Source organism: Alligator mississippiensis, chromosome 1 (genome assembly GCF_030867095.1).
Source record: "Alligator mississippiensis isolate rAllMis1 chromosome 1, rAllMis1, whole genome shotgun sequence".
Lineage (NCBI taxonomy): Eukaryota > Metazoa > Chordata > Crocodylia > Alligatoridae > Alligator > Alligator mississippiensis.
Window position 1 is genome coordinate 213,472,365 of NC_081824.1, and position 12,285 is coordinate 213,484,649.

Consider the following 12,285-nt stretch of genomic DNA (forward strand, 5'->3'; position numbering starts at 1 on the left):
ATATAGAGCAGGGGTGGGCAATTATTTGGGCCAGAGAGCCACATAGAATATTTTGATGAACTGTTGTGGACCAGGTCAGTACTCCCTCCTCTTCCTGCCCCACTCCGCCCCACGCAACAACTCACCAAAACTCCTTATTGGGCAGGGGTGGGCAAAATGCAGCCCGTGAGCCGCATGTGGCCCACCAGGCCATTCTATCCAGCCCGCGGGGTCCTAAAAATTAAGAAAATTAATATTTATCTGCCCCTGGCTCCCTGTGATGCAGCCCTCAATGGCTTGCCAAAACTCAATAAGTGGTCCTCCAGGCAAAATAATTGCCTGCCTGTTATAGGGCTTTGGGTGGGCAGGGAGAATATGTCAGGAGTGGGACTGGCCCTGTATGCTCTACCCCATGGGAAGGGTGGAAGGGGGTTATATGGGAGTGTGAGGGGGCCTGCTAAGGAGCCAGCTAGGGTGATGGGAGGGAGGGGGAGGTGAGAGGTGCATGTAGCAGAGCTTGTCCCGTTGATGGCTATCCCTGTGGCGCTCCACATGGGGCTGAGCCCGACCCAGGGCAGCCCGTGCCATGGTCCTGCACACATCTGCTAGCCCCAGCCCCAGTCCTGGCCCCAGCCAGTGTGCAGCTTCTGGCAGAGCTGTTTCCATTGCAGCTGCAGCCAGATGAGCTTGCATTGTCACTCGGAGGCAAGGGGAGCAGAGCACCTGGCCAGCTGCAGCCACACCAGGAACAGGCCCATGGGAAGCTGCACACACTGGCCAGGACCAAGGCCTGGGCCAGTGGGGCTGCTGTGTTCCCCTTGCCCCCAGCTGTGGCTGCTGTCCCTGCCATGCCACACTGGGTGGGCTTCAGTCAGGAGGCTCTTACCCAGTGTGTGGAGCTCTGGCTCCAGCTCCCAGCTGCCTTCCACCTACTCTGCCCACCGGGTGGGTGGAGCATGTGGAAGGCAGCTGAGAGGTGGAGCCAGAGCTCCACATGCTGGGCCACAGCCGCCTGGCTGAAGCTTCCTGGCCAGAGTGGTGTGGCAGGGCCATGAGCAGGAACAGCAGCTGCAGCTTGAGGTCAGGGGAGCAGAACGGATCTACCGGCCTGGGCCCAGCTTCTGATGGGGCTGTTCCTGGGATGGGTGCTGCTCTGCTCCCCTTGCCTCCAGTGATGGCTCCTCCTTCTGCTCCTGCTACGCTGCTCCAGGCGGCCAGGGAGAAAACTTCAGCTGGGTGGCTCCCACTGGAGGTGAGTGGAGCAGAGCAGCATCCAGTCAGCTGCAGCAGCACTGGGAACATCCCCATCAGAAGCTGCATGCAGGTGGGTGGGGGTTGGTGGGAGCATGGCACAGTCTGCCCCGGTGGGAGCGGGTGGGTCTCAGCCCCATGTGGAGCACCACAAGGGCAGCCATGGGCTGGATCCAGTCAGTTGGTGGCCCAGACCTGCCTCACAGGCCATATTTTGCCCACCCCACAAAATTGTCTATATTGCTATATTGTCTAATCTTTGCTTGGGTGGGGAGGGAAATTCCTTATTGAGAGAGCAAAACCTTGAGGAGGAGGAGGAAGATACTGAGAAGATTAAATAAAGCTGATTTGTTCAGCAAGGAGCTGAAAAAAAACAGGCTCCAATTAAACAAATCCACTTTCTCTTAAGCTTTTTGAAGAGCACTAATAATAGGACTATATTAAAAAGTTTGAAATTAACTGTAAGAAAACAACAAAATCTTTTCTTCGCAAGATTTGAATGTGCATCTTCCACCCTCCTCTTCAAGATGGTCCACTGGGCATCCAAGTGAAAGACACATGGGGGCTCAAGAGAAAGCAGACAAGGCACAGTTGGTGGTACAATACAATGGGTACACCAAGAATAAAGAAAGGAATGGGCCCTGGGTTCTAGCCCATGCCTCTGCTCCCAATGGGACAGAAATGGTCTCAGCGCTGTTAATACATTTTATCCAATAAATGCTAAATACCAGGTGCTGGGGCCCAGCTTAAAGGGGAAGGTTAAAGATGCAGGTTCACAGCCCCACTGGCTAAGTACAGGCAGTCAAAAAGCCCAAGGCTGAATCAATTGAATCTTTGCAAGTTAGTCTAAGCTGTGTAGATTGAACTGATAAGCAAGTGAACAGGCATTCACTTTTGATTCTGGAAATGCAGCCACATACCTGCAGGGGCTCAGGCCAGAAGCCAGGGCATGCTAGAGCATGCCTCCCTGCTCAGCTGGACCAGACAGCTTGGGCCAAGGCTAGCCACCCACCCTGTGAGGTGGGGTTTGCTGGGGAGGTGCAAAGCATCCTGCGATGCTGGGAGACTGAGAGTTAACTTGAATCTGGAAAGGATCTGGGACAGAACTTCAGTTAGCCTAAATCAGTTAAATCTGATACTACATCCACCCAGGTTTATCTTAAACCGGTTTAGCCCATTTTGAAAGCAGTTTATATACACTGAACTTCTGTTGTGTTACAGATTTGAACCAGTTTCTGATCACTTATACTGATTGATGTGTAATTTCTGTCCCCAGCCTCTGAGTGAGGAGAGTACTAAAAAGAGTCTGTGGTTTTGGAAATAGAGCACTTTACTGGGAAACTGGAGAGACAGGTTCAAACTCCCTCCTGGTGTGTGTGGTGGGAGAGGGCACTTTAAACCTCAGTCTTCCATTCTCTGGGCAAGTGCCCAAACTGTTAGGCCAGTGTGCTATACAAACCTGCCAGAGGGCTGCTAAGATGCCAACCCCCTGCCACTGCAGTGCGAGACTGCACATTTTGGTGTTTTGGCAGGAACACTGGAGCCAAACCAGGAAGAACTGAAGCAAAAGCAGCACGCCTGCCTGCATAATGCAATGCAAGCAGGTGCAACCCTCTGCTACAACTGCTTCCCAATCTGGTTCTGCAGCAGGTACGTAGGGCAGTTCCACTGGCTGCAGCACCCCCTTGGCCTGCCGCTTCCTGCCTCCTGGGCCTTGTGTGTCCTTTTGCCCACCTTCTACCCTTTCCACCCCCTCAGTGCTCCTCATATGCTACAAGTGCAGCTAGGCACCTCAACCCAGCTGGCCAGGCATCCCTGGAGCATCCCTGGACTGTATCCCATAGAGCCCCAGGGCTGGAGTTCAGCGGGGACTTAGCCCTGGGGTGACTAAGAGAAGACTTCAGCTCAGTGGCTTGCAGTCTCTATTAGTGACCTGGATCCATGTGTGGGGAGTCCATTGCTGCTCTGGGAGCAAACGTGGTAGAGCTGGGCCAGGCACAGCTAGGGAAGCGCTCCCTGCCAGTGGCCTGAAGGGGTGACTATAACAGAATTATAATGGTATATCATTGATTAATATCACATTAATTAATAATAGATGTATAATGTTTATATTACAATATTCATAATATGTTGGTACTAGTTTTTTTAAAAGGGGTGCTGCTAAATTTTGAAAAATTTTGGAGGGGTGCCTTGATTCTAAAAAGACTGCATTACTGCATGAGGCTTTTGAGCTAAGCAGTGAGAGAGCTGTCACCCGCCTCCTCCATGTTACTTTCAGCAGGTATGTGTACAGGGTGATCCTATTTCTTTATACGCTAAATAGAATCCCAAACTGGTCAAATGCCAAAAACTGTAGTTTTGTGACTGTGTATATGCCATTTAAGCACAAAAAGGGATATAGGCTTTAGCCCTTTGTAGCTTGTAATCCAATGAAGACTTCAAAGGATAACAGTAGAAATGAGCATTTAGACTTGTGGAACGAGAGAGTAACAATCCTTCCTACTGCAGTAAACAGCAACACCAACATTTGAAATATCACCTCTGATGAGATACATGTTGTCATATCAGCTGAGGTTTATTTAAAAAAAAAAAAAAATCTATGCCAGTGTTTTATGGGGCAGAAGAAAAATCAAATGTGAAACATAAAGAAGGAAAAAAGTCAACAGCAATAGTTTATTTGACTGAGGTTGAGGAGGTAGGAAATGAAAGAGCTACGCACAGGAATATGTATGATGGAGTCTAACTGCTCTAACAAAGGCAGAAAATCATATTTTGTGCAGAGTTTGCATCACAGAACCTCAACAAATCTATGGTACAGGTGATTTCTTTTCTTGAGGGAGAGAATATGGAAATAAATAGGAAATGAAATAGCAAGGTTGAAATGTAGCTCGAGTGGAATATATAAACATCAAAAGACCAGTTTTAAACAGCATGAGAAGTAGAGAAAGCCAATAGCTAAACATAGGTTATCAAGCTTACAAACAATGACAAGCCTACAGAAGAGGGAGAATGTGTCATGATCATTGATTCTGAAACAGGTAGTGGTTTAAGGCTGTGATGACTTGGACAGTGGAAATGTCAGACAGGAATCTGTGATCTAGGAAATAGGTTATAGTAATAATGATGCTTTGCATTTACATCTTAGTGTACTTTGCAAAACAAATTCACATGACTCATTCAGAATTCATGTGATTTTGCAAGAAGGGTAAGTGTTATTCTCACTTGACAGCAGGGAGAACTTGGGTCATATTTTCAATTGTGACTAGCGATTTGGATACCCACCTTGAGACAGTATAAACAATTTTTCAGAAAGTGCTGAGCATCTGCTTACTCTCTGGAAACCAGGCCCTTTAGGTTAGTTATCTGAAGTCATTAATCATGTTTGAAAATTGTGGTCAGAAAGATGATATCACATGGACTGGCAGAGCTGGGGATAGAGTTCAACTTTCCTGACCTTTAGGCCTATTTCTTTATGGACCTTCCTTTCTCTATCAAAAATCTCCACAGAGAAAAAAGTCTGCTGTAGTTTTGGCCACAAACATATGCAGAAAATAAACCTCTGTCAGTAGGAAAATGCCTGTAAATGATTTTTGAGACCCAGTGTTTTGTTCATTTGCATTTGTGAATAAGGAACACTTCTTTGTCTTGTAGTTTCTAGCAGGAGTCACTTACTTTCTCAGCCAATAGGAGAGTTTTAACAGGGTGCTATGGTAAAGCTCAAATTAGGGTTGGCAGAGTTCATGCAGTTTCAGCACTTCCAAAGAGTCACTAGGGAGTGTCAGAAACTTTTTTTTTTATATTTGATACCTCAGTAGGAGGCAATCAAAAAACTTCAGGGCACTGGATCTGCTTGATTAGGGCCAGCTGCATTCATAGGGTTTGAGCAGTATGAAGGAGCTTTTCCTGAGGTCAGAATCCTTCTTTATGGGAGCATCTACACATGCATTTAAGCGTGACAACTTAATGCGCGTTAAGCTAATGTGCATTAAGCAATTTTTGGCAGGTGTTTACACATACAAGGACTTGGCAATAAAGTTAGTGCCAAGTCCCTGAAGCCCTGCCATGTGCCCCTAGTAGCTGGGCAGACCCGGCACTAAAGTTACAGCTGGGTTGCACCTACATGTGCGTTAATGCGCTTTAACTAATTGCACCTAAATTTGATACCTGCATTTGCAGGTATCAAATTTAGGTGTGATTGGCTTAATTTTGCCATTTTAATGCACATTAAGGACATGCATGTGTAGACATGTTCCTGTAATGAGCATTAAATTAAGCTAATGAACATTAACATGTCTTGTGTATACGCATCCTATATTCACCAATGTAGCAAGAGGTGATCAAAGTCTCAGGAAAGCAGGGCAGTTTATGCAGTTTCAGTGACCGCAAAGAACTATGAATGAGGATCAGCAACTTTTGATGACCCACCTGGGTTAGCCAGAAAGCCAAGAAACAGAAGTAAAGCTAAACTCTATATTGGCTGTCACAGGAAAACTGACTGAGGTAGATGCAGGACTATGATATGATTGTGAGGTATATTAAACTTCAGAAGAAAAGGTAGCCCACTTACGCTTTTGGACCAGATGCACATGGGGACTAGTCACTGTACTTTACTTTTGTTAAAAGAACACCATTTATTAGAATACTTATTTAAAGGAAATCTGTATATTACAAACATCATATTAAGCATGGCCACTTGTGCTTTTATTATATTTAAAATTTTTTGAATATATCAATGCAGCAGCATACACATCCAAAATATTACCAGGCAACAAACTCTCAGTATCAGCAGTGCAGAGATGTGGCTGGGTGCCTGGGGCAAAGTGGAAACAGCGATTTCTGGTTGCTACCATGATGATGAACGTGAACATGTGGCTACCAGCTGCAGCTGCTCCCCTCCATTCCCCAAAGCTGGTCCCCAAGACAGTTGCTACTAACACCTCCCTCTAGTTATGCCACTGTTCAGTATAGTTTAGAAGCACAGTCTATCCACATCCTTAACATTGCTTTGAAGATCTCAGATATAATTTTCTGTATTAAAAAATAGGTGTGAAACACTCATTTTGTTCTTGATACAATCCGCTTAATAGCACAGTTAATGCATGGGAATAATATAACAAAAGCCCACTCTGCTTGTATGAGTAAAAGAAATAGCACTTCTTTGCGTAATACTCTAATGTTTAATAAAAGATATGATTCCTGCCCTAATAATATTCTAACACAAAGCAGCCCTCCTGCCTCCCCTCCCTCCAAAAAAAAGAAGTCTGCAAACTAACTGGAAGCAAGAAGTGATTCCTTACCAGAAAGCACTGGAGAAAATAATGACTTTTCCACTACAGAACAGTTGACCTGTTTTGTTTCTTACTGCTGTGTATGCTTTTGTTCTTGTTTGTTAATCTGTCATTTAGCATCACTGAATCTCTGCTGTCCTAATTATTATTTATACATTTGGAAGTTCAACAGATGCAGTGGAAATGCAAGTGCAGTCCTGTGCAATATAGATAAAGGGCCAAAGGACCATGGGCAGATCTGGAATTTACTACAAGGGGATGTGGCACAACATGTTTCAGACCACAGCAGGGTGGGGGTGAGGCATGACTGGAGTCTTTACAGTGGCAGGTAACACTGCAACGAGCAAGTGCACAAAGAGGGAGGAATCTTCCCAGTGGTGGTGCTGCCATTGACACTGCTGACCCTGGTGTGGGGGGAGCCCCCAGTTGCTCCTGCCCTGCTCCAGTCACAGGCTGCAGGGAGCAGTTGCTCATTGAGGGACAGTGACAGCAGTGTCAGGTTCCTCCTTCCACCTGGCCCCCCTACAGTGGTGTCCCCCTCTGCCCAAAAGCAGGTGCTGGAAGGAGGAACCTGTGCACTGCTGCTTCTGTTCCCAGTGGAGCCCAGCTCCCTGCACAGCCCAGCTGGAGTGGGGCAGAAGTGGCTCTGGTGCTTTCCCCTGGGCTTGGATCAGTTGAGAACAAGGGTGATGGGAGGTGGAGAGGATGGGTTCCTCCTTTTAGTGCCTGCTCCTTTCCAGCAGGGATGACAGTGGGAGAGCAGCATGGAGCAGGGGCGGGAAGAAGAAACCTGCTCAATGTTGCCACTGTCCCCTGTCAAGCCCACCACCCCACACAGCAGCAGCTGCTGGCTGTAGTAAGGCAAGAATAGCTCTGGAACCTCCCCTGAGCCTGGGTCAGTCAGGGCCAGGCTGTGGCAGAAGAAGGGTGTGACTGTACCACCACACCCACTTCCATGCACTCCAGCAAAGGACTTCTAAGGTTAGGTAAATTTAACTTAGGAAGAGGTAGTAGAAAAGGAATGACAAGGAAAAGGACCATATTAAGTTACTTAGGCTCCTGGCAAATGTTAAATTATAGTGTGATTAACATGTCAATCATGCAATAAATGCAGTAACATGCCACTGTAGCAGGAGGCTTGGTGCTCCTGGTACTTTAAGAGAAGGCAGACTGTGTCAGAACAGCTGTGGCAGGGGCCAATCAGAGAGTCACCTGACCAGAAGGGGGCCTGGCTTGAAGAATATAAGCCCATGCCTGAGTTGATCAGGGAGTCTAGCCCTGAGGGCCACAGAGAAAGGAGTTCCTGGGCAGCAGGGCTTCTGGTTAACATCTGAGCTGGGGTAAGCAACACTCGTGGCTTGTGGAAGGAACTATGGGGCGGTAAGGAGGTCCCAGCTGCCTTAGAGAGAGAGAGCAGGGGCTAGAGGGCTCAGAAACAGTGGAGGGCTGGAGGGGGCCCAGGGAACAGGTAGTTACAGGGTGGCTATAGGTGTCACTGGCTTAAGAATGGGCCCAGGGCTCAGAAAGGGCCAAAGGCCAAGACTGGCTGCAGCTGGAGACAGGTAGGGCTGGAGAGCCCATGGATCTCAACTGGCCTAGGAACAGGGCCAGAATCTAAGGAGAAGGACTGAAGGGCAGAAGGGCCAGAGCCGGAGACTGAGGTGGCTAGAGTACCCATAGCCCAGAGAGGGTCTGGTGTAAGGAGGAACAGGGCCAGAAGCCTGTAGCCTGTAGGGGAGGTTAGGATCTGATTAGTGTGTGTGACATCTACAAGGCAAGGGTGTGGATACTAGGGAGGCTGGAGGCCCCATAATTAGCCGTTACCGTTATGAGCAGTGACACTGGTGCACAGGAGTGAAATCTTGCTCGGGGAGCCTAGGGACAGCATCCCTTTTTGGAAAGTATCATTTCATCAAGGTGTGGCAGGTGAGGAGAAGGGGATATTGCCCAAAGAAAGCCAGATTGATAAGGGCTGAGAGGGCTCCAGGAGTATCACAGCCACCCCTGGGATGGGTCTCTGTTACAGCCACACATTCAACCAAATTATTGGCTCATAAAATGGGAAAAACCAACCATAAAGCTGATGGGATCTGACACTTTTTATTCCTGATCCCAAAAATCTTGTGTCCTGCCATATATGTATGGTACAGCAGAATGCACAATTGTTGGGATCAGGGATCATATCCCATTGTGCCATTAAATTAAGGTCTACAAGTTGCCTTAGGTGACCATCTTGTTCATGCTGGGGATCTTATAATTTCCATTTTCACTGATTTCCAAATACTGCTGCTGAACATTTTCATAACTAGAAAAGGTTTGATCCCTTGGTCAGCAGCTGATATCCAAAGCATATGTACATATGTTCTTTGAGATGCTGGGCACCAGACCTAGTGTATTTTCTTTTATAACAGGTATGTTGCAATTTCACTCTATTTAAGCATTAGTCCACACTGTCTCTCCATTGAGTTTAGCATCCCCTGCATAACAACCATCTTTTGCTATAATATAAATAAGAGCCTTTAAGAGTGATTCTGTGGATTGACAGATCAGTGGCTTATGTTCAGAGAATCAGACCAGTGGCTAGTGGTGGGTTGGAAGACCTTCTGCTGAAGTCATGTGCACTTATCAGGAGTCCTGTCTTTCACACCTTATCTTTTGGTCTGGACATCTTTGTCGTTGTGCTTCTGTCTTTTCTGCACGTCAGTCAAAATACGTTGCATTTTTGGGAAAAAATAATTAAAATTTCATTTTGTTATTAATATTCAGTATTCCCAAAACACGACACTCCTCTGTGACCTCCCTCCATCTCTAGCCTTGTTTAAACTTTTGATATCTCCTGTTCTAACAATGTTCTTGCTATTTATTTAAAATCTGAACATGGGCACCTGATATTAGGCAGTGAAATCTGTATTTTACTTCATATCCCTTAAAGATTTGTGTATGTTTGTAACTTAATTTTTATTTTGTATTCCCATTCAAGAAAACATTCCTGGGTCAATAAAGCTTTAAGCCAGGGGTGTCAAACTCATCTGGTTTGGTGGGCTAGATGAGCAGCGAGTGACCAGTCCATGAGCTGAATGAATGGCTTGGGAAAAGCCCCAAGGGCTGGGTCATACATAGGGTGCCAGGCTTCTTTCTGTGGTGCTGCTGGGGCTCCAGTGCTGTAGATTTCCCCAGCTTGGCTGCCAAGCACCTGGGAAGGGCAGCAGCACTGGAGTCCCAGCAGTACCACAGGAAGCATCCTGGCATGATGGGTGCCTGTTTGGCTGCCATCATGGAAACAAGCCACTGTGCTGCTTGGGCTCCTGTACCATGGGTCTCGACCAGGTGCTTGGTTGCCACTGGTCCCCAATCAAGGCTATGGGCTGTATGACGCAGCTGTGGGGGCTGAATCCAGCCCACGGCCTGTATGTTTGACACCCCTGCCTTAAACACATGCTTATGGCAAACGTAAGTCAAAAGGACTTGACCATAAATTGAAGTGCTTTTCTGGATAAAGGCTACAAGTTGTCTCATCCCTTCAGCGGGACTCATCCCTATACATAAAGTCTTTGCATGTTAGTCTTCACAAAACTGAGGCCTGAAGACCTAAATAAGAGGTCTAATTTTCAGAGATGCTGAAATAATTAAGTACAAATAGCCAAGACTCGGCTCCTCCAGACCTCCAGCTCTTTGATAGTTGTGATCTAGATTTAGGAGCCTAACAAGGCAATTACGTTTAATAAAAGTTGGCCCTGTTTTCTTACCATTCATCCTGAATACTTTAAATTCTTGAACAAAGTTTATGCCACTAAGCAATGCAACATCTTTTTTGGGGATAACACCTAGGAAAAGGCCATCAAAATAATCTAAAATCACCAGGATCTCAGACTGTAAGAAGACATGCATTATATACCTATGCTTCAGACATTTGCCTGTTTCTATCTCCTCATCCTCCTCAGTGTTGTGGAAATGGGTGATTTTTTTTTTTTTCCCCCTTGACTTCATAAGAAATTATTGCAATTAAGTGAGGACAGTTAAAATGCTGCTGCTTATACAAGATTCATTCAGCAAATCTCACCTGTTAGAAGAACTGCTCTGTGTTGTATGGTTGAAGTTTGAGTCAGAAACAGGGAAGTTATGTTCCTCTTGAGGTGTTAAAGATGGGTCAACAAAAGCTTCATTTGGAGTATCCGCTCTGTCAAAATGTCCCAAACGTTCTGTTAAAAATAATCAGGTTATGAGATTAGACTGAATTAACTGTCCACAAGAATACCTTCTTATTTTCTTTTGTATTTTATATCTTCTATTGCACCAACTGTAGCATTGAGAGGGACATGGAGAAAAAAATCACTTCCAACCAAAAGACAACAACTAATTATCTTCTATTTCCTTTCACACTACGCAATTGGAATTACTTCACACCTTCTACCTTTGTTTCACATCTGTTTCAAATCATTTCAGTTTACAGGCAAGATATGCTGGCATAGTGAAAACTTGAATTTGAGCCAATCTGACTTTTGAGAGAGAAATATTTTTAACCATACACAAATCATCTAAGGATATAGAAAAATTGCATGTTGGAGGTGTGTTACTTAACAACAACAACAAATCTGTAATCCAAACCTAGGCCAGCAGAGCATGGATTAAGTAAAAATCCTGTTACAGATAAAAACTTTAAAAGGTTATTCGCAAAATCATAAGACCTTCTTGATTTTTTTTTTTTCTTTAAATCCTGTTTTCTCCTTGTTTTCTGTCTTTCTGTACCCAGTATTACCTAATCTGTACAATACTACGGTAAATTCCTGGTCAGTGGATAGAGTATTACGCTACCACAAGCTTTACCATACTTCTAATTTTACATGTTAGTCAGAGACCCAGAAGTTCTCAGTAGCTTAGGAGGGCAGGTATGCTTACTGTCCCATTAACTAGAGTTTTCTGCCTCTCTGCCTTCATTAATCCACACACATGGAATCATGGGACATCTTTACGTGTGCTTTGTGGGTGGGGGCAGCGGGAGTTTTAATTAGACTAGCTCCGAGAGCCACTCTAACTAAAGTCCCTGCAGAGTCTCGTGTATTCGGCATCCTGTGCTTCAAAATGGCAGCAGGGGTGCTTTAACTAAAGCTTGTTCAATGAGCTTTAGTTAAAGTGCCCCGCCACACTTTAGAAGTGTGGGGATGCTGAATACATGAGACGGGGAGGCTGCTAGAGCGTGCTAATTTAGCATGCTCCAGCAGACTTGATTAATAAAGTCTGCTCCTACACACTGTAATTACAGCACATTGCAGCAGGGTCCCTGCACGTCTGCAGGCACCCATGCAGACAAGGAACCAGTAAGAGGCCACATGCCTTGAAGCTTCTGCACTGGTTCCTCAACTTAAACATGAAAGCACCCTGGTATGCTGGAGGACTGTGGTGCAGTTTTTCTCAGAAGGCAAAGTGTACAGATAGTCACCCATCCGGGAGAAATTCTCTCAGAAGCAATTTAATACTGGTTGTTCCCTGGTTATTTTTCTCTAACAGAGGCCATTTTTTGCTCTGGGAGAAAAATCCTGAATATCTGTACTCTCATGATTTCTATGTAGAGAGCACTTGCTCTTTCAGTAGAAACTGAATGTCTTTATGTAGCCATATTATAAGGGGGTTTCAGAGAAACCAGAAAAAAGGAGTATATGTAAGAAAGATATCAACAGAAGGCTGTAGGAAGGTATAAGTTAAAGTTCACCACCTCTTTATTTGACATGCATTTTCTTTTGGCTTCTCAGAGAACAAAGGCCTGGACCTG

At 45.6% G+C, this 12,285-nt stretch overlaps 1 protein-coding gene across 3 annotated transcripts in view; it reads right to left on the reverse strand.

Moving 5' to 3' along the window:
• Nucleotides 1-12,285, reverse strand: part of WDPCP (WD repeat containing planar cell polarity effector) — a 292,599-nt gene that overhangs the window by 17,680 nt on the left and 262,634 nt on the right. For 2 of the 3 annotated variants that reach the window (XM_014595109.3, XM_019500762.2), the window contains exon 16: nucleotides 10,579-10,717. In XM_014595109.3, coding sequence (XP_014450595.1) covers nucleotides 10,579-10,717 — 139 coding nt within the window. Of the gene's footprint in view, nucleotides 1-5,909; nucleotides 9,212-10,578; nucleotides 10,718-12,285 lie in introns of those variants that run through there. The other variant, XM_019500763.2, reaches the window with a different exon arrangement.